The following is a 23024-nucleotide window of genomic DNA, read 5'->3' as shown; positions in this document are numbered from 1 at the left end:
AGGATGCCCACACAAAACATTCTTCAATTGTCTATTTTCTATTGCACAGATAAAGAGAAACATCAAAATTACTGCATGTATAAAAAATGCCACATTTGACTTAACTTTCTTACATTTTTAGTTCTAGTAAATCTGCAACAGCAAGAAGATCTTATTTGACACATTGCATTTTATTTTGAAAGGACCTCATATATTGTGCAATTATATTATAAATATATTTTTTATATATAAAAAAATAAAACGTTATGATTAAATTATTATAAATAACTAAAAGTTATTATAAATGAATGGCCACAAAAACACAAATTTAGTGTTTTTTTTTCTATAAACTATAAACTCAGACTTTACAGTTCTGGCTTGGTTCTGCTCTGTGAGAAAGTGGACCAAATGGCTCTTTTAGGTTGCAGATCTCGGGCCTAAGCGATCAAAGAAGTTCAGTCAGTCAAAGGGAATGTGTTCTTTGGGTATCGTCCCTGGTGATAAAGGGTTACTTATCCTGAAAATTACCTCTGTTGCCACATTTCTTTGTCACATTTCAAAACAAAATGTGTATTTAACCAAACAACCCCACCTACTAACTTATATTACTGTCGGTCTATTATGCAACGATGCACATCAAATAAGGCGACATTCCATTTCTAATGTTTGTTTGCTATTTTTAACAACAAATAATATTAAATTAGCTATGGACACATCCAACATAAATGATCAGTGGCATCATAAGCAATTCTCATTCTAATCCAAACTTAGTCCAATTTTTAAGCTAAACCAGGTCCCCACATACAAGAATTGGCTTCAGTTGTGACATGTCCAAGTCCCCAACCGCTTTATTCTAACAATAAACAATTATAACTGACTGACCAATCAGCCTTGAGCGATTATTTTAGTCCTCAGAATTGAGAAGGAAAAGCAAAGTTCTCACATAACTTGACAATTTGGTTCTCAAAAGTATATAAAGACGCAGACACACACATCTGCAAGCGCTCACTTGTCCTCCCAGAACACATCTGAAAGAGATGACATCATTCTTTCTACAGTCCAATGAAGCATATCAGTTTCTTTCTTTGGAGGAACTACTGGCCAGAGACACGTTGATATTCTTCTGTGCATGGCAAACTCTGTTATTGTTTTGGGTGGTCACGATCACCTTTTGCTCTTTGTGTCCCTTGAAAATACATTTTTTAAATGGAAATCTGGGCTTGACCACCTAATTGCTGATTATTTGCATTTGGGTTTTGGGGGCTACTTGGAAATGAGTCTTTTTGGCAAAACACGGAAAATAAGTTCTGCATAAATTTGAGAACTGTTGCAAGAATCAACTGGTTTGATTTTGACTTGGATCAACAAGAGCATAGCTGTCTGGCACTGCACTTAAAAGACTGTTCCAGTTTTTTTAAATAAAGGAAAAGTCATGTAATGCCATTTCAGAGCTTAAAACACGACTCTTATTGCTTGAAGTTTATGTGAAGTTGAATGTTGGCTCATAAAGCTTCTCCATAACAGGGAACGAGGTGAGATGTTGAATTTTGCTCTATTTTATTCTAAATGTAACTTTAGAAAAATAAAAAGTTAACAGTATAACTTAGAAATATTGGCTCTTATCTCCATTTAAGGTCAGAGAACAAGACGTTTCAGATCTTAGCAAGTTAGTTGATTTGGGACCTTCATTTGATTGTACTTGTTAGAGTCAGAGGAAACCATGCCTGTCCCTCTGGAGTATGAATAATTAACAGGAATTTCCTCATGTAGGGTAGTTAGAGGGGCCTGTGAACATTAAAAAAGGGCCACAACATTTTTTTTGACACTTTTGCAAAAAGTACAAAATGGTGAATTGTCAGGATTCTGTGTTTGGGTTTTGTAATGCTTTTGTCATGTTCTGTTTTCCCTGCCAGTCTCAATATGATCAGATTAATCATCCACAGCTTTCTTCATTTAGTTAATCAACCTCGGTGTATTTAAGTGTCTGGTTGTCATGTCATCATTGTCAGGTCATCTGGTTTGGTACCCCATGGGTTTGTCATGTTTGATGTTATTTAGTAAATGTTTAAGTTTCCGCCACCAAGTGTTGACTCCTGCGTTTGGGTCCACCACCATTTGCTGACAGAGTGACCTGACCACTTTTGACCCAGTAGGAGAGTGTCTTTCTTTTTTTTTTTTACATCAGATGGGATTTCCTGCAGCCATATTCAAGTCACGTCATGCCCACCAAATCTGTTCCTGAGGTTTCTATCCTTCCTATTCCTGTGTAGGGTCACCAGGGCCGCTCCTCTTCACGCCCGTTTCCGAGGAAGGGTTCTGATACCCCTTACATCCGTCTGACTGCAGGAACCCTAAATGTTTTCTGGATTTGTTTGTTTTGCTCCTCCAGGTCCCCTCCTCTAAGGTGTTTTGGGCATCTGGAATCTGCCCTTTTGGGGAGGGGTACTGTCATGTCCTGTTTTCCCTGTCAGTCTCTCAACATTCAGGTTTATTCATCCCCAGCTGCCTTAATTTAATCAACCTCAGTGTATTTAAGTGTCTGGTTTTTAGTTCCTCAGTGTCAGGTCATCTGTGCAGTTCTGCTCTGCCCTGTTTTTTTTCCTTGATGGGTTTTTGTTATTTTTTGGATACTTGTCACCAAGCCTAGTCTTCTGCATTTGGATTCTCCACCACCACTTCCTGACATTGAATACTTATGTTTTTCTACCCTGCCCAAAATGTTTTACACTCACACATATTCACACACTGCCTAACACTGGTAGCAACCTGTAACAACCGATTTGGGGTCAGGTTCTTGCCCAAGATTACTCTGACAAATAGACTCGGTCAAGGCGAGAACCGCTCCACTTGCACCACTGTCGCCCAAAACACCAGCAACAGCTAAGCAACTCTACAACTACCCTGGTGATTATGTTGGAAATCATTTTCAGCATTATTTTCCCTGCAGTCCAAACCAGACTCACAGTCCCATGTATATGAACACACACATATAGGACAGACACTGCAGTTAAAAGAAAAAATGGTTTGAACCCAGCAACCCTTCTATTTAAAGCAAATGGCTTTAGAACATTCATAAAGATGTTTTAAGGCTTTTCTGAAACATAATACATATGTCAGACGATATAAGTTGTATTTGTGTTTTACTGTACTGATTAACATCAATATACTCACTACTTGAAAGCTTACGTTGTGAAAACCTGCATGAAAGTCTAAAAAAATGTCTATGGGGGGAATAATGTTTAAAAAAAGCATTGGGGTGCTTTGGGTACGGTGTATAGTAGAGTGAAAAGCAACTAAAAATGACATTAGATTGAAAACCAAAGTCAATGCTACCAAAAAAAGAAAAAAAATCATTTTTAACCTTTTTTTATTTTCTCTTGTGATAATTTACATCAGTACAGTAAAGCTTAATATCAAACCACTGTTTGTCATATTTTTTGAAGTCATTCATTTTATTGAATGCAAGCACAGAAGTAAGAAGAAAGGTGTTACCATGCACTCTGCCTATAGGGTCACATGTATGAACATAAAAAAAACATAAAAAAGAAACATACCATTCTTTTAACCCTCTAAATCCTTTTTTCCCCAACAATAAAGTTCATATTTTACACAAATCACTCAAATGTTTCTGCATAGCCACAAACCATCAAGCTCAAGAGAATAATACAGAACTGAAAGCCAAATCAATCCATGATTCAATAATCTGTCTGCTTTAGGCCAGTTTGTCAATCCGTCAGAGAGGGAGAAGTTACAGGCGCAGTATTTGTGGCGGCCGTGATCCTTGTATCGCTCAGGTTTCACACGTTTGGCTTCAGTGGACTCCTGACCACCTTTCTTCTCACTATTCCAGCTGTAAAAGATGGAAGATTGTTAGATATGGAAAGTTCTCAAGTGTAATTGCTGAACTGACTGGGATACAACCTGGAGCTCTCCTGGCAGCAGAAAAATTACCTCCACCTGCGAGATAGACAAAAAACAAATGTGATATTTTGCTTAAAAAAAAGGACTAGTTATGGTAAGTTTATGTACCTCTAATGAGATCGGTAAGTTTGCTCGACTCCTTCATCAATAGGCCGGGGTTATCGCGGATTGACAGAATTTTTGACAAATCTGGGCCTAAATGTCAACAACAAAAACACTTAGATGGAAAATACAAAATTCCAAATCGATCCTTGAAGTATAAAAAAAAGTATATTGCATTCTGTTAATATTTAGATCAAGTTTAAACCAAAGGAGTGTTTTAGAAGTTAAACATTTGAAAAACTGGCTCCTACCTTCAATGATTTGAGGCTCAAGTTCTATGGTTCCGTCTGTTTCACCCCTCACTGGATAAAGAAGAAGAAAGTTTTTGAATGACATTTTATTTTCACACATTTTTTTGTAAATCAGCTAATCATCTCCAAAAAATTATCTTGGTTTTTATTTTTTATTTATTTTTATTTCAACTCTGATTTAATTGAATAATCCAGACTTAAAACAGCTGTTGAAAGCACCTCTTTTTAACCTTTCTGATCATGCCCATTATGTGACATTTTTGTGTCAGAAATAGGAGCTGAAAAAAAATCACAATTAATTAATTTAATTAATTCCATGAGTGATTAGACGAGTAATCCTAAACTCACCCTTGACCTTTTCGGAAACCCTTCTACCAGGACCTGAACCTACAGTTACAAAAACAGAGCAGATATAATGACGTCTCTGCTGAGTCCATCTGGCATTTTTAACTTCACTTTATTAGAAAGGGTTTATAGCTCACCTGAAATGACTTTCCTTGTGACTTTGGTGGTTGGCTGGCGGTTAATGACTCTGGTTACTTTGCTAGTGGCGGGATTTGTCTCGACAATCCTGGTTACTTGGGTCATTTTAGGCGCAGACTCTATAACCCTTGTTTCGAATGTGTATTCTTTTGTTTTTGTATCTATAAAGAGAGACATTCTTTGGTTAAAAGCATAAAAAACAGTTTTGAATCAACATCAGTAACGAGTTACATAATTAGACAAAAAGCTCTCATTTTGTTGTCATCATGTTTTTATTATATTCAAGTTTTCTGTGGTACATGACCTAGATTAGAAAGCCTCCTGCAAAGATGTGCTAAAACATTTCAATTTCTTTTAAGGAACAGTAAAAGATTAGCCGCTTCAATTTAATCTAAAACATATGAACTGAATCAGTCAGTTAGGTTGAGTGGGGTAAACCTGGGGAGTAATAAATGAGTATTTATCAACAGAAGGCTGTTAATCAGAGTTACTGATTAACAGACATCACTGTTCCAAGAGAATGATGAAATGTTTTCTAATGAAGTTGAATTTCAGTGGTTTCTCAGAACAAAAGCTTTATCTTTTACACTTCGTGTGAATATTTGACAGCTTGTTGTGAAACTGCACACTTTTAGTCTTATAATTAATATTTTTCCCAACACCAGTTCTTAAAGACGGATTCAAATTGTTTTTTAGGTGTTTTTAACATGTTCTCGTGGTATTTTTTTTGAAGATTGAGGACATATGTTAAGAAATTAAGTATTTTTTAATTGATGCATCTGGTTGTGGACCACTAGGTCCATTTAAGACTTTGTTTTCCTTGTCTGGCTTAAATCTTCACAGCTGGATACCTCCAATTTTGCTCGCCATTTTTATTAGGGGTTTAAGGGAATGTAAACTATAGTGGGAATAAGTGTTTACAGAGAGCTCTCAGAGTGAAAGAGGGGCGGGGCCTCTTAATCTTGAACTCACAGGAGACTTTTTCATTTACTTCTATAGCTCTGCAAAAACGATGTCCTAGAAAATGACTGTTTTTTTTATTTTGGCTAAAAATGGCTAATTTATCATAAAAGATCACAAGGAATGTGTCATATTCTGCTTCTTGTGTTCCTTTTTTAAATTTTTTCTTTTGCTTCTGTGCAGGCTGCTGTGACTCCGCCCATTTTCCTATGAATTATGCCAAGCAGTCACAGCTGCCTGCACTATTAGGTTCTGAAGGAACTCGGCTGACCCCCTCAGTCGGCTCGTTTTGTGTCCTGGCTCGTTTTCTGAGCCCGATGATTCTTTCCTGCACCTGGGTTTCTTCCTGTTTGCCCTAATCATGACAGAACACTTTTTAAAATAGATCTAAAGCTGACCGGAGTGGGTCTTTATACACATCTAATCTGCATAATTAGTTTTTTTTATATTTCATTTAGAATTTTTCATTCCATACATGTATTTCAGCTCATCAGCAGAGACCTGATAATAAGTCCTATTGGACTTCTTTAAAAAAAGAAATAAAACTAAGTTTACACATGTGTTAGGAGTAGTTGAGGACAGAAACAGCTTTTTAAAAAAAATTGTCATCTTATTATTTTCAGTAAATTCTAGTCTTTAAAATTATAAGAAGGTAATTTTAAACATACTAATCATCTAAGATTTTCTTCATGTTTTCATGACTTAAAATGGAATTAATATGTGGAAAAAAAATGAAAAAAGAACAAAGGAATCAAATATAAAAAGAAACAGAAGATGAAAAACAAAAATGCAATAAAACAATACAAAACAATTCCAAAACAATCTTGATAATTATACTCAGCGGTGATAAATGGACCACATCCACATTATCTTTGACCCTTTTGTTATCTATTCCCAATGATTAGAGTTGGATGATAGTAACTTCAGCACCACATTGAAGCATCAGCAGACAGAGATCCAAATAACATAATTGTCTAAAATATTTTAATTTAAAGGATCATGCTGAATGTGCAGCTAAAAATGTCGATCACTTCTGAAAGTTTTATAAAATAAAAATCCCAGAATTCTTACCATCATAAACGATTTTGAAAGTTCTACCTGTGAAGAAACAAAAAAATATAAACTGCAGTAGTGACTTTCACAACACATCCCTCACTCCCATACTGCAACATTTTGGCTGAGGGGAACTTACTGCTGCCAAAAGTTTGGATCTCTGGATAAGTAAATCCAAAAACAAACTATAAATCAAAACACATGACAAAAATGCTGAGCATTAATAAAAAAGGTTCAGCAAAACTATACCAGACTGACACACATGCTTTTAATTTCTCCACCTTTATCTCGATGTTCTTGATCAGCTTCTTTAGCAGCACCCTGAGGTCCTCGCGGCCCACAGGAAGGCCTGTGAGCAAAATGCATGATGGGTGTTTAAGTGCGCATACAGGGACAGAGGACAGGTTGTGTAAAAAGTACAGAAAAGTATCAGGTTCTCACTGGCAGGATAGAGGACATTCTTCACCACGTGGACCACGCCGTTTGTTGCCATTAGGTCATTGTCTGGCACATCTACTGTGTTGACAATTACAGAGTTGTTTACCTGTGTCAAACAGAAGAAAATCAAGGGATTAATTTCCATGAAACCAAAACCTTAGTTTAGCAACAGTTTGTCAGCATGTTCATGAGATCATCTTTTTTCTCTCTGTTTATACTTTTACTGTGATCCAACAAGGAAATCCTGTAAGCCTGACAGGAGACCTCCACTGATAACTGGACACCACAGAAGCAGCAACAGAAAGGAACAAAAGGCCACTAGAGGGGCGTAGATAAAAGTGACAGGAAGCCAATTTTTTTATTGCATCGGGTCATCTGGTTCATTAGAGATAGCAATAGATAGTCTCTCTTTGACACACACAACGCTTCTTTGATAGCTAACGAGTTTATTGGAAAGGACTGAGGACGGTTTCAAAAGTTCAATTTATGTGACCATAAAGTTTGATTACCCAATAAAATTCATAGATTTGACACAGTATGATGAGTACTGACCAGACTTGTGCAAAAACTGATAAGTAATAAAAGTAGATTTAAAAATGTATTATAAACTAACTCGGTTGAAAAATGTATTTTTGGTGTTTTTAAACTAAGGGGGTCAAATTGTCACAATTAATTAATTATAGACCAATTAGAAAGTTATTTTTTTTTTCAATTATATTAATCTGTTTTTAATCCACAACAATTTTCGTGTTCTCACATATATTAAAGAAACGCCCAACTATTTTTTCATTGCTCTCAGGGAAGGTCTCGACGTTCTTGTATGCGCACCCATCAACTGTGACATCATCAATGTGCAACTTTGTGGTTGTTTACACAATTAACCCTGACTAAGTTGGAATTTCCTTCCTACTCTATACATAGAGCACTAAATAGTGTGTTGACCTTTTATTAGTGCTATCTAAATCTAAAATTCTAATATTGAGGGCCCAGAAATTTCCTTGCAAAAAAACAGTGTGCATCGATGCCCACTTCATTAGCCAATATAGACCATAATTCATTGCGTTTGAATGATTTTTCCTGAAAAAAAAAAGCGTTTATATGTAATTTTGTAACAAACCATCCACATTTTCAGCATAAGAACACAGTGGATTCATAAATAAACAAGTCAAGAATAGAACATAAATTATGCTTGCTGTATATGACATTAATCTCTTACGAGCTGAGCTAATATTTAAGATTACCGTCTGCACACATACTCACTGGGCCCCAGTTAGGCAAAACTGTGTACTCTGGGAATATAACCCCAAATGTGATCTCCATGCATCTGGACGCCAGGTCTTAAGAGGTTAAATAGAATATCCTGACATCAACTGTCTGGTCATCCTCTCAAAGTTAGAGCTTAAGTATCAGCAGTTTTATCCTGCATCTTGCATTGACGGATTTGAAAAAATACACGTCCATTAGAAAATTCTCTTCCTAAAACAACTGCAGAAATTGCAAGAAAAATAAATCAATCCAAATAACTCATGAATTAGTTCGTACAATTTTAACTTGCAGATTGAGGCCTTGCAGCGTTTTAAACATATTGGTAACTCCTCTTTCCAATCCTGCGCTGACGAAGATCCCATCACTGATGTGGTACAGAAGAAGGGTTCTCAAAAAGGGGAGATCACCTGTCAAAGTGAGCACAGAACAGAATTTCTTACAAAAGCACAAGTATTCTTTAGTATTACCTGTTTCATAATTCACTCTGCAGAAAAGAAAAGCTTTGCAAAGTAGCACTCACTTTTCAGCAAAGCTATATCCTCTTCAGTTAGATCTTTAAAGGCTTCGTCGGTCGGGGCAAAGATGGTGTGGGCGCCCTTCTCCTTCAACACGTCGTACAGACCTGCCGTCTCCATTAGCGACAAGAAAATGCTATATTTGTTTAAAAAAAAGTAAACATTAAGAGCACTCATTTGTTTAAAAATTGAGTAAGTTTATAAAAAAATCATGAAAAAAATCCCCCCCAAAAAAATTATTACAAGTAATACGACCAAATTCTTTATTTTTTTTAAATATATTTTAAAAATGTTTTTTTGAATGTCATACCTGAACTCTCCTTTATTTTTGAGGATCTGGTAAACGGTCTCATCACTTGTTTTGATAAGAGACCCCACCAGGTGGAGGGCGCCGTTTTTTCCTTCTTTGCTGCCACGCTTCATACATGTGTTTTCTAGACACACCGCCTATCAAACAACATTGACAAAGTCCAGGAACAGGTATTAGAAATGTGGAAATTGTAAATGTTCAGCGTTTGATTTGATTACAGTCCATCAGACTACATAAAATGTGAACAAATGAAGCAGCTAATGTGAGCACCGTGCATTGATTTGAACCCTGCTGTTTTATTTTGTTGTTTGAGGCAACAGTATTCACATTCATGGTACTCACAGTTCGGTAAATGAAGACTCTGATGAACTTGCCGGAGAGCGTTTCCAGCTGCTGTCCCGTGTACATCTCACTCAGAGTCACTTTAAGATTCAGGATGTGGTTTTCCAGAAGCAACTTCAGATCCCTCTGATCGAGTGATGTCATCTCAGCTAACAACCATGGATTTGAAATGACAGTTGTGATTTCAAAACAACTCCTGAATATTTCATGATTAAAATCACCAAAATTTTTATTTTTCGTTAACATTTTTTTTAAATTTCTTCTCACCTTCGAGGACCTCGTTGGGAGGAGCGAGAAATGTATACTCCAGATTTGGTTTCAGAGCAGACACTATGCCCTGCTCAGAAATGAAGTTCTTGAAAGAGCTCTGAGACTTTCCCATCAGCTCAATGGCGTCCTTGGCTAATGTGAATCAGATAACATGCTTAAATATAGAGGAAGAACATGGCTGATTAACGTAAAAATGCAAACTGAAATGGGATTTACCTGAGTCGGGAATGAGCACCTGATTTATGACATGAATAACACCATTGGAGGTCACGATGTCCTTCTTAGACACGATTTTGATGCCGTTGACAGTGATGTTATTTCCATCGCACCCGATCTCAATGCTGCTCCCTTCCTCGGTCTCGTACAGGGTTCCGATCATGATCGCTTCAGCACACTGCACGCTGTTCAACAGGTGGTACTTCGCCAGCGCTGACAGGTTTGGTCAAATGATGACAGAGACAGAAGAAAAAACAGATGATCACTCTAAATATCTTTCAATGCCCAACTGTCATGCTACGTTCACACCGCTCTCGAGAACGTGCGTTCAAGTAACCACTTCCAATTAAAAGTGTATGTAAGCAGTGTTTTGGGCTCTTGTGTTCACATGTTGCTTTGCAGGTTTTTAAGTGAATTTTGGGCTCTATGTACAAAACCTGCGCCCATTAAACAGCATTAACAATTAAACCAGTTGATCTTTGACCAATCGGGGATTCAGATTTGGTAGTGACGTATGGATTGTGTCTTTGTTCAGTTCATGGAAATACCAACGATTGTATGAATACCACATGCTAAAAACCTGCGTTCAGCGTGTTCTTGTGTGAATGTAACTTCAAGTGTGATATTTCCTTATATTCAAGAAATCCATGTATCAGTACATCACGTATTATGATTTCTGAGAAGATGAGGCGTCAGATGCACCAAACCCAATATTCAGTTGATTTGCATCTAAACCAAGAGCCTCGCACTCCAAATAAACAGTACGGACGTATGGCGTGGGCCCCTTCAGTGTCACTTAATGACATTTAAGTTGTCCCCAGCTCGTCGTTTTCTGAGTGCTGGCTGTTCACATTAAATCGGGGGTCCCAAACCCTCGGAAGGATGTGGTACCGGGCACGTCTCGAGTGTTGGGGACCCCTGATTAACACATTCTTTCCCGGTATCAAGCATCCCTTGGATCGGTACTGGTTCGCAGCCCGCAGGTTGAGGAACCCTGATTGAATGGGAACAGCCAGAACACCATACGTCCATATATGACGAGTCGGGAGTGAGAATCTGTTGTCTGAGCACAACTGAACACGGTCCAACCAACATCCAAATGTGTGTCACTGCATGAAATCTGAACAAAGTGTTTCTAAAGTCCTTCTTCCTGTCTGTGCTCCGATACATTTGGATTTCACACATGTTAACATGTTCCAGTGTTTCAGATGATGATCTAAGCCTCTTGCTATGGAATATTAATGTGATGCGAATGCTGAACAGCTGTGGGAAACTGATGGGCTGCAGACTCTATGGGAATTAGATTATTTTTCTTGTTACACAGCACAACGAGACACAATAATACATAACATTTGCACTTATTAGCTTTCAGCAGTTTTTTTACAAATGGTTTCTCTTAAAACCATTAGTACTGAAGTCCTACAAATGACAAGCATAATTATTTGTTGTTTATTTTTTCTTTTTCACTGTCTGCTTTAAATTAATAGAGAAAACGTTTGTGATATTCAAAATTCTTCTAATCATAGATTTGAAAGGAATTATAAAGATCTACTCCATTGAAAATTGTGTTTTGGGGGTATTTAATATGTTCTTGTGGCATTTTTCTGATTGGAGGAAATTTACTGAGAAAAAATAAGCTTGTTGAATAAGGAAGAGAGGAAAAATGCAGTTTGAGGTGTACAAAAAATACGCTATCTTCCCTATTTTGATGCATCCATCTGCTTAAAAATGTAAAGCTAGTTAGCTCAAATATTGTTCGCCATTTTTGCTGCACTGTGGTTGTAACAGGCTGTTAGCTACTGGGAGAGCTTGTTAACAGAGAAGTCTCAGTAATAAGGAGGAGACAGATTATAACAGCTAATAACACCATAATCATAATTAAAAAAACACTGAGAAGGCTTGGAGTGGGTCTTTAAACTGCAACCGTGTTGTGTCTGTACCTGTAATGACAGGGTTGTTTTCTATGATGGATTCGAAATACCCAGGGGGCAGATTATCGAAGGCCTCATCCGTTGGAGCAAACAACGTAAAGTGACCGTCTTCTCCAAGCTTGTCCATCAAATTTGCCGCAGATGCAGCAGTCTGCAAATTGAGAATTTTCTGTTAGATGCAACATTTTGTCACAATGGATTAAAAACAATTCTCTGGCTTCTTGGGACTTGAAAGCTTTTGTTAAAAAGAAGAAAAAAAAAGAAAAAATGAAGGAATGTTCACGTACAGTGAAAGAGAAGAATTCTTCGCTTTTTTCCAGGAAGTCCTTTATTGTGTCCGTAACGTTCGGGATCACGCGGTCTACGACATGCACCACACCATTTGTAGCCACCTGGTTACCGTGGATGATTCTGGCACAGTTTACCGTAACAACCTTGACAGGAAAAGAAATGTTTAATCTGGTGGACATTGCAAACATGTTTTTAAAGAAACATTTTGAAGGAACTTACCCCATTTGAGTAATGGTTGATGTAAAGCTTATGATTCTCCAACATGGAGGGAACAACCAAACCGTTCTTCATGTCTTTGGTGAGAAGACGACCATCCACTGTGTGGAACATCAGACTGTTGAACATCTCCAGATTTCCATTTTCACTCAGTTTAAGCCGTTCATCCTACAAGAAAGAGGAAATTAGATATATTGTTCTGAAAGATGTTTTGAGTCTTCCATCTACTCACAGAACTCAGTAGTTTCCAGGCATCGTCGCTGGGTGCAAACAGAGTAAAGGAGCCAGGGCCTTCGATGTTCTCCCTTATTTTAGACTCATCGGCATATTGCTGAGTGACGGTGGCCTTTACAACTCCCAGCGTACCATAAACATGGTCAATGGGAGCCACTGCAAATGCACAGAATGTGTACAAAGTTAATAAAAATGTGATTAAAGTATTTTTTGCTAAAATAGAGACCAGATTGTGGCATACCTGCAGGACATCCCTTCAGGCCCGCCATCCTCATGTAACCAGGACAACAGTCGTATAAGACTGTGCTGTCGAAACAAAGCAAAACCCCTCAGACTTCTAGGATTTTTGTTTCCCAGGTGTGTTGCTCTATGCATCTTTTTAGCATTGTTAATGGAACAGTCAACCAGAGGAGCAAAGAGTCGCAAAGTGCCACAGAAATATTTAAAAAAAGGCTAAAGACGCATCAACGCTATTTATTTATTTATTAGGATTTTACTCTGCAATAATAATAACTTATTTTAATATTTTACTGTTGAATCATGTATTGCTTTTCATCAACATTTGTACATTTAATGATCATTTGTTTTTCCACTGCTTCCTCCGTTGAACCCTCTCCCTGTGGGTCGACTGCTGTTTAGCCATTTTAGCTCTTGGTGGGGACCTGCACCCCTCCCACCCCTCAAATTGCCCCACTTGCCGGGCTTTGAACTTATCCCAGAGAAAGAGGTCCTAAATAGTACTGTTGCCACCTACCAACTTTTTTCCTGCGCTGCCTGTTGCCTAATGTCTAATTCCATCGGATAAAAGGGGTGTGAAGTCTGAGGAGAGGGTTGGGGGTTCAATGTGGGTCATTGACTGTACATGAGAACTGGACTGAGTGTCCCCTTCCAGACAGGAAGTTCTTGCTGGTCCCAAAAAGCTGAAATCCCATAGACTTCCATCAAGAAATAAACAGTTATTACTCAGTCATTCTATTTGTCAGAATAACCATTCATATTCTTTTTAACATGTTTTTGATAATCCTATTTTTTTTTTTTGTGTGTGTGTGTATCGCAAGTTATTCATACTATAAACCGGTCAATCAGATGCCTCAGTAAAAATAGGTGGCCAACGTTTGAATCATTTGATTGACAGATACTCCTGAGAACCCTTTCAATCGAAGGGGTGTGGCCTTCTCACACGCTCACTAAAGATTGAAGAAAGCGGTTGCCATGGAAACGTAGACTAAAGCCAAAAAGGACAAATCACAACATACCGAGGACGACTGGTTCCAAAATGGCGATGGACTTACTGAGGAAAAATGGCGTCTGAATTGACTTTATTCGGTTGGAACAGGAAGTAAGTCATTTTGTATAGAAGATGTCTCACGTACTCTGTCCAGTTTTCTTATACAGTCAATGGTGTGGATCTGGGAGATGTGTGGGGAGATTGGATCTATTTTAAATCAATTTGTTTGTTTATGTTATTTATTTTAGTGCATGACACTTTGAGTTTCTAAGTATGAAATGTAAATAGTTGTTGATTGGTTGGTTGATTAATTGATTGGTTAATTGGTGGCTGAATGGATGGATGGGTATGTGGATTAATTGATTGATTGATTGATTGATTGATTGATTGATTGATTGATTGATTGATTGATTGATTGATAAATAGATGGTGAGTGGGTGGATGGTTTGATTAATTGGTTGGTTGACTGATTGATTGATCGATCGATGGATTCATTGATTTGCTGTTGAATAGATGGGTGAGTGGGTGGATGGTTTGATTGATTGGTTAATTGCTAGCTTTATTGTTTGATTGATTGATGGATTGATTGTCAGTCGGTCTATTGATGAAGAAAGTGGGGGAAAAAAATAAGAAAGTAAACTATTTACTGGTGTTGAAGGATCACAAGAACATTTGATTAAATATGATGAACAGGTTTGAGTAAAGTAAGTAAATAAGTAAGTTTTATTTATATAGCACCTTTCATGGACAAAAGTCACAAGGTGCTTCACAAGTTAAAAGCATAAAAACAAAACACTTCAAAAGATAAAAAACATAAAAGACAAATATTCGCAGATTCAAAACATAAAAGACAAAACCTCACAAGCTAAGAAACATAAAAGACAGGATCAAATACTGAATAAAACAGTCATTAAAAACAAAATTAAAAACAGAATTAGTTAAAATAAAAGGTTTTAAGTTGACTTTTAAAAGAGTGAACAGAGTCCAGGGGACGCAGGTAGAGAGGGAGTTTATTCCAAGTTCAGCCGGGTTTTTTTCTTATCAAATTTTATTCCATAACTAAAAAAATGTGAATAAAAATGAGTCATATGATTATATCACTACAAAAAGGGTGGGTTGTTGAATGCAACTATTGTTAAATGCAATGAAAAAGAAACACAACTCCCATGAGGACAATAGAGGAGACTCTGCACTGACTAGGAGAATTCATCCAACACATCTGCTTTAACAGCCGTCCAAACTCATCAATATATCATGCAACAGCAGGAAAAAACAGAAAGTTAGGTTATAAGAGCTGAAATATGAGTTAAAAAGTAGATTCAGTGGCTCAACTAGCAGTAATTCAAACAAACGGAAAACCACCATGAGAGCTGCTTTTTTATATTGTGCTAAATCAAACGTTTGGGACTACACATGTGTCTGATCCATCACCACTGCTTAACAAAACACCATGGGAACCTACGCATGAACAGATGAATCACACTCAGGATTCACGGCAGATTCTTTCTTGTTGGGGCACCACCACTTCTTCCTCATGAAACAAGAACCATGTGGCTGGAGTCATTCATCTCTGAGCCAAATGTAAGCCGCCTCGTCTTCAGGAAGGGTCAAAAGAGTTTGTGGAAACTGGCTGGTCCAGTCAACTCTCTGCACATTAAATAGAATAAAATATTTTTGTGTTTAATTCTAGAAAAGGCAACATTTTATTTTATTGAGAAACAAGCTAATACTGTTAAATTAAATGGAAATATGTCAGAATTTAATCTGCTTTTAGTTTCAGAAAATTGATGAAACACCATTTAATTACCTAAACTATTTCTCCCTGAATTTATAAGACCTGCAAAGTGTTAGCATTCCATTTCCTCAGCTGCAGCTGCACACTGAATTGCACAAAGAGAAGAATGGAGCAAAGCCACTGCAACTGCAAGCAAAATCTCACTGAAATAATAGACAGATGCAATATCTCAGCAGGACCATAATTTGCAGCTGTCTTCATTCCCCAGTCAGGCAGATGTTTTAATAGAATTTAAGTTGTTCTTTACTGCGACTTTTGGAATGATAAAAACAGGTGCGCACTGAGTCTTGTTAGTTATGCAGGCTTAAATGGCTGAATAATAGTTTTTCTTTTTTGTTTTATTCTTTTGGTTTCTCAGACTTTAACTGGGAGCTCTCCAGGCTTACTCACATCTTCCAAGATGCAAACAAGTTCAAAAACAAGTCAAGATTGGATGCCTCACAAAGATCCACCAGCCAGCCATCCTAAATGAATTTAGCTGGAGCTTAACAGAAAGCAGATCATGATGTTGGAGCGGATCATGTTTTCCCATGAAAATAGCATTACTTTACTGCAGAATTCTTGCTAGATTTTTGTTTTCTTCAAGAATTTTCAGGCCTGATGCCCCGCGCTCTTTGGCAAACCTGTATAACTAAGTTAAATCCCTGTAATGCCCAAATGCCAAAGCAAATAGACGTTTTCATTGTTGAGTTGAAAATGTTTCTAGAGATTTATTATGCACACGCACATGACTGGTTGTGAAGGGGGCGCGTATGAAGTCATCCCTTCTGGCTTTGCTCTGACAACATAATGGATTCAATAAAGACCAGAGGCTGAACAAGCCAGTTTGCTGAAGCTAAGCCGTTGACACAGTCCATACGTGACTCAGCTTATTATAGCTTCCATGTGTGTGAGTTATACATGAACGTGTTCGGATGAACCCTCATGACTTGATGTTTCATTCTAAATATATAACCAATATATTTTTTTACAATGTGGTCTACACTTAAGCAGAAAATCTACATGATTTTGTCAGATTTAATCGTCAAAAATCACTAGAAAGTCTAGTGACCCCTTGTGGTTTATATTAGTAATGGTCCTATCAAGGTAAGAAGTGGAAGGACATAAAAAAACAACATGCCTGTGCTTCTAGTTGCAACAGATGCAGTAATTCTTTTGTTAAATTGTCTTTTTTTCCTGAAACATACCATACATGTCCTGTCAGTTGGGGTGTGTGGCCTGGCGATACAATACATATCGCGATATGTGTCCCACGATACAATACATATCAAGATACATATCAAAATTTTACTAGAACAATTGTTCACTTTTTTTTTTTTTTTTTTTTTTAAAGAATATGACTTTTAAAAAAAGCTGTTTACCAATACTGGCAGTAATATGGCGAGGAGTTTTGGTTTGGTACCCATCCCCAAAACTAAGTGGTACAGGTCTCATAATGACAAAATCACGAGGCAGACTGAACATTTAACACAACATCTCGTGACATCTTGTTTTTTTGGTCGCGATGTAGAGCTGATCGAAAAGGCTCAGTGTGTTGTGCTGCTAACTAGTGGTCGGGGGTTCAAGTGAAAAACAAAACTAAGAGTAAAAATATTTAATTAAATATTGTCTTGTCAGCATTTTGAATTAGTAAAGGTATCACCAAATGAATATCATGATCGATTTTAATTCACACCCCTACCTGTAAGTAAGAGAAAGACCTCTTCCCGTGAAAATTATGTTTTAACATGTTTAAGTGGCATTTTTTTCTCATGACGGAGGTCATACTTGAAGAAAATTAAGCTTGAAAATTGCTTTTGAAATTGTAAACATAATGTATTTGTAAAAAATTGCTTTGTATTTCTGTTAAATTATTGTTAATCAGGAACAGAAAAGAAAAAATTCAGTTGTAAAAAGCAAATAGATCCATGTATGTCTTTGGTTTCCTCCTCAGAGCTGACATTTTGCTCAAAGCTGGATGGTTTGACGGCTCCAACATTACTCGCCATTTTTGTTATTAGGTTGTGAGGGTCTGTAAGCTAGCTGGAAAGCATGTAAACAGATGGATGAGGGGAAGTGAGGGCGGGCTTGCTCAGTTCCAACATGACCTTCTAATGAACTACAGCCGCTCTGGAGAAACTATATCCTAGAAAGCAGCGTTTTCTTTCAAAATTTGACTAAAAAACTGCAAAACATTATTAAAAGAACACTTTAGATCAATAGATGATCAGAGTGGGACTTTAAGTTTGCCATCTATTGTACAATGCATGTGTGGTCTTGGGTAATGCAGTGGATTGAACTCAGATTAGCATCAATTTGTGTTTATATTCTTTAATTTAATCCTCAAAGATCTACTGTATGTGAATTTGCAGCTGGTTTACCAACAAACAAATTAAGCTAAAAACTGTGTGATTTTGGACTCATTTAATGTTTTTCCCACATTAAATCCAGCTGTGATCAAATCAAAGACATGGAGGATTTCCTGTTGGGCTTCCCTAACAATGTCCGCTCTGTACCCACAGATGAAGGACTCACAAATCTGTTTTCTTTTTTGTAGTGTCATATTTCAAGTTTTTGTTTCAGCTTAATCCTTTATATTCCATTCGCTCCCACCAAGAAAAACTAAAAGAAAACGTGTAAAAAATGACAGTGACCCCTTAAAGTTGGTTTGTTCTCAGAGTGAAACAGGCATAAAATCCCATCCAGATGAAAACATGCTGTACATTTTTTCACGACACTCTAAAATATGTTGAAACCACTTCTGTTTACAATTACATTGTTCTCTTGAGCCGGTTTGGGTCTTTCATGTAAAGTTACACAAAAAACAAAAATGGCTGAATAGATTTTCTTGACATGTGGTTGAAGTTTAGGGGGAAGTTTGAGGTAAAACTGTAATGTTTGACGTACCGTTTTAAATAAAGTTTGACAAAAGTATTTTGACACCTTAGTTTATTTAAATTGGAAGTTTCAAATGTTAAAAATATATAGATATTTTTGTGTTAATTTTTTTATATTATCAACTTTAGCTTGATTTTAAAACTATTTTAAGCCTAAAATAGGAAAAATATATCAATATTAGAGGGAAATTTGCACTATAACACAAGAAAAGGAAACCCTTCGGGGTATCTTTTACTTGCTTCATTACTTTTTTGGTATTCAGCTCCATATCTTTTTTCTATTAGCTCCATGTAATATAATCTTTGTATAAGATATGCTTTTATCCATTTTGTCCCCTATTATCTCAGGTGCAGCATTGAGCACTCGGCTGCAGGTGTTCCAGCTCACTGAGAAAAGGCTCCGTTGGGTCTGCATGTGTGTGCTTGTGTGTTGATGACAAAGCATCTCCAGCTGAACCTTTCACTCCACCAGCTTTCACTCATCCTGCGCCGCTAGTTGATAAAACTTTTTACAGTATTTTGGCCCAAAACTGGTAACATGATGGTGTTTTTTGTTTTTTTTTTCTGAAAAGCACTTCTAAGCTTTCATAAAACAACAATAGCTGCATTTTGAAGGTTTATTTCTCATCTTATAGACACCATTAAGGCTTTTTTATGCATTGCTTAAGGGGAAAGTCATTGTCAGTCATAACTTTTTACAACATTGAGTTGGAGGTGCTGTGATCCTGCAGCCAGCAGGTTGAGAATCTTGCCCAGACTTGATAGGAAAACAGGGCTGTGTGAAGACAAAGAGACTTTTATACTGTACTCCTACTGTGTTAAAGACCCCACATTAGGAAGAAGGAAAAAAAAAAAATCTCTTTTGCAGGGAATTTTTTTTTTAAATTTCTTGAGATAATTTAATATTTCTGAATGAAAATTCAGTTGAGTGTGTCAATTATGAGTCCTTGTAATCTGACCCTCTTGCAGAATGAAAGAACAATCACTCGAGTTGTTTATCTCCTTGTATACTTACGCCGGCTTGCCACAGATGGACTTTTTGTACCAGTTCCTGCAAGTGCTGAAGTACTTCTTGTTGGTTCCCATGACTTGCTGCAGAGCGCACACATTAGGCCTGTGAAAACAATAGAAATTGAAACAGCGAGTGTAGGAAGAGCAGATGAACGTGAACAGTGTAAAACAAGATAAAGTAGAGGAGCTGTGAAGATTTTTGAGAGGATTTGTGGAGAAATTAAATCGAAACTTTATTTACAAAAAATTTTATTTAATGCAAAGTTTAGTACAGTTAAAAAAAAAATACTTTCCAAAATATTAATTTAAATCAATCATCACCTATTTGCCCTCCTTCCCTTCCCTCTGATATGAAATAAGAGAAACACTCTACTTTCTACGTTTTTAATGCTTTTAATGCTTGTTTACCACAATTAAGTAAAAAAAGTCCTAACTACTATAATTCCATTATTATTATTGATTATTAATTATTATTATTGACTTAATTTCTTTAATTGACATCAAAATAAAAGCACTAAAATTAAAAATTTTCATTTTGAGATTTACAAATGTTTAAATTGGAACAAAAGTTGTTTTTGGTTAAAACTGTACTTTATATGTACATCTAAATGCATTCATTCTTTAAAAAAAAATGCTCAGTGTTGTCAGAAGATTAAGTTTCACATAAAGTTTTCTATCATAAAATGGATTGTCTTCAATATCCAAATAGTCAAACCAAATGGATCAGGCAGGTTAACATCAACATCCATCAGCATACAATCAAAAATTCTTTCCCTGATGGAGTCTCTTGTCTCACATCCTGTTTTCTTACCCCTCTTTCCTGGCCCGGATGCGGCTGTGAGAGACTATCTTGTCATAGGCGGAAGATTTCACTCTCCCTACAGAGCAAAGCACCAGCACCAGTAAATTCAGCACCAGCAACTTATCCATCCTAAGAAGTGGTCAGTCCACTGCACCGCAAGGTCACTAACAAGCACTCTGCTTTTCTGTTAGATACTCCCACATATATACATGCATTCACTCAAACCCCTCCAACAGACTCCAACAATGGGAATGAAGGGTGGTTTATATACTAACACACACACCCACTTCTGCTCTCTCACTGTCTTTTTTTTTTTTCAGGACATTCTGCTCTCACCCTCCAACACCCCTATGTTTAGTCAGGATCCTGTATCGTCTCCTCCTTCTTAATGCTGCTAAATATTATTTTCATTTGCAGTTTTTATTTCCATTGTGGAGAAAATTGGATCCCAGTTCACTGTTACATTCTAAAACTGAAGTTCTGCTAAATGTTGAAGATAAAACATTGTGCGTTTGGTGTTTTAAACATGTTCTTGTGGCATTTTTCTTCTGACAAAGTACATATTTAAAGAAAATTAAGCTTTAAATTCAATTTTTTTAATTGTTGTGAATCAGGAGCAAACACAAAAATGCCACTGGAAAAGTTTGTACACAAGCTCCCCGCTCCACTTTACTCTGATGCGTCCACTTGCAGACAACTACACTGAAAAAAGTGAAATATTAGATCAATTTACAAGTATTCTGTAATTTGATACATTTAAAATGATTAGTTTTAATCAAATTCAAATTTTGAGGTGATGGTTTACTCAACTCAAATTTTTAATCAAATAAAAACTGATATTTTAAATAGCAAATTACAGAACTTTTGTTCATTGATCCAATATTTCACTTTTTACAGTCTAGATCCATTCATGTCGTTTTATTCCCTCATTCAAGCTGGCATTTAGCTCAAAACTGTACAGCTGGATAGCCAATATTTTTTGTTGCATTGGTAATATTAGGTTGGTGTTGTAACCTGTAAGCCAGCAGAAGAACAAGTAAACAGAGAAGGATGCTGGGAAATGGGGCAGTCCCACCCACACCTCAGATACAAATTTATAATGAACTCCTGCCGCTCTGCAGAAACTATGTCCAAGAAAACAACACAGCATTTTTGATTTTTGGCAAAAAACTGCATAATCTCAATAAAAAGACCACACTTTTAAAACAGATTACGGGATGATTTTATGGGTATTTAAGAACAGAATAATGGTAATTTATGAATTAAAAAAAAAGTTTTTTAAGTTAAAGTAGCAGTATTGTTATACAAGCTAGAAAACTGGCCTAAACATTCAAATGCAGACAATGATTTTCTGGAAACATGATGAATATGTCTTAAATCTGCAACTTTGTAGATTAACAATAGACAATAAATGGTACTCATTTATCCTGGTGACATTCTCTTGAGCCTTGGCATCTGTATTCAGAATCCTCCTCCAAACTTTTCATCACTCATCCATACGGCTTCATCAGTCTGAGACGAGCTGCGTTCAAGCTCCACATTCCCCACAATCCTGCAATTTAAAAGGCTCATTAAGGAGAACATCCTAAACTGAAGGTAATATACAGCACTTTGAAAAGAAAAAAATAAAATCATGATAGAAATCCATGGTCAAAACACATATTTAAAAACACATTTTCAGTCTTTTGAAAGATGTTCACTCATCTTTAATAAAAAAGATGGTCTTTATTAGGAGCACTAAGTGCCAAAAACGACCTCAGGATTAACCCCAGAGGAGCCGTTCTTGCAGCCATTTGGTTTATAAGAGCTACGAGGACGATTAACAACAGTTGGAGAAGTTTACAGCGCAGCACAAGTGCAAAATAATGAGGACATCTGTTCACTTTGAGAACAAATGATGCAAGAGTATAAAAAATCAAGAGAATACATCGCACTTAACATGGTGACCGTCAGTTACAGTAAATTAAACAATATCTTGTTTGAAAATAAATTCAGCCACTTAAACTTTCTCTTTTTCTTTGACATATTTTTGGAGATATGTCGGTTGCATGGAATGAAATGCTATACTCATTATTAGCACTTATGTAAACTGCATGTATGTGGATGGTGCATTCTGTGATTTATTTATTTATTTTTATGACCTTTCATTTTTTTTATATATATTTATTAACTTTTAAGCTCTTTTAATTCTTTAATCTTAAGAATTTTATTAAATTATTTTGAAAGAGGACTTTCTGTTTATTGAACAGACTATAAAGTCTATCTAATTATCTTGGAAAATAATCAATTGGGTTAGTGGTGACAAAGTCAAAGTTTAAACTTCATATTTGCAGAGATTTTCTTAGGATCCCTCAAAAAGCAAATGACAGATTGTTTGCAAATTGATAAATGACTTATAACATTTGCATTAAAGAGAAAAACATTCAAAATATAAAAAAAAAAACTCTACAGTAAATTAGTATTTGAAGCTTCTGCTATTTGATTTGAGTTATTAGTTTGTCTCCAGCATTGACTGTACACAAAACAACATAATC

The 23024-nt window shown here is 36.5% G+C and overlaps 1 protein-coding gene across 1 annotated transcript; it reads right to left on the bottom strand.

Annotated features, from left to right (window-relative positions):
* Positions 1–3329: 3329 nt before the first annotated feature.
* Positions 3330–21024, bottom strand: LOC112139421 (periostin). The gene is made up of 23 exons (XM_024262219.2): positions 20500–21024; positions 19693–19791; positions 13020–13084; positions 12777–12934; positions 12548–12712; positions 12325–12471; positions 12047–12188; positions 10107–10319; positions 9888–10022; positions 9621–9769; positions 9279–9415; positions 8974–9104; positions 8730–8860; positions 7191–7293; positions 7031–7098; positions 6889–6934; positions 6768–6794; positions 4736–4897; positions 4602–4640; positions 4254–4304; positions 4009–4095; positions 3901–3936; positions 3330–3829 (listed from the first exon to the last, which is right to left on the bottom strand). Exons 1-23 carry the CDS (start codon positions 20616–20618, stop codon positions 3777–3779), a joined length of 2463 nt encoding a protein of 820 aa, XP_024117987.1. The 5' UTR covers positions 20619–21024; the 3' UTR covers positions 3330–3776.
* Positions 21025–23024: the final 2000 nt, after the last annotated feature.

Source organism: Oryzias melastigma, linkage group LG14, assembly GCF_002922805.2.
Source record: "Oryzias melastigma strain HK-1 linkage group LG14, ASM292280v2, whole genome shotgun sequence".
NCBI classification, from domain to species: domain Eukaryota; kingdom Metazoa; phylum Chordata; class Actinopteri; order Beloniformes; family Adrianichthyidae; genus Oryzias; species Oryzias melastigma.
The sequence above is the reverse complement of the archived record's forward strand: the minus strand, read 5'-3'. Positions and strand labels throughout refer to the sequence as shown.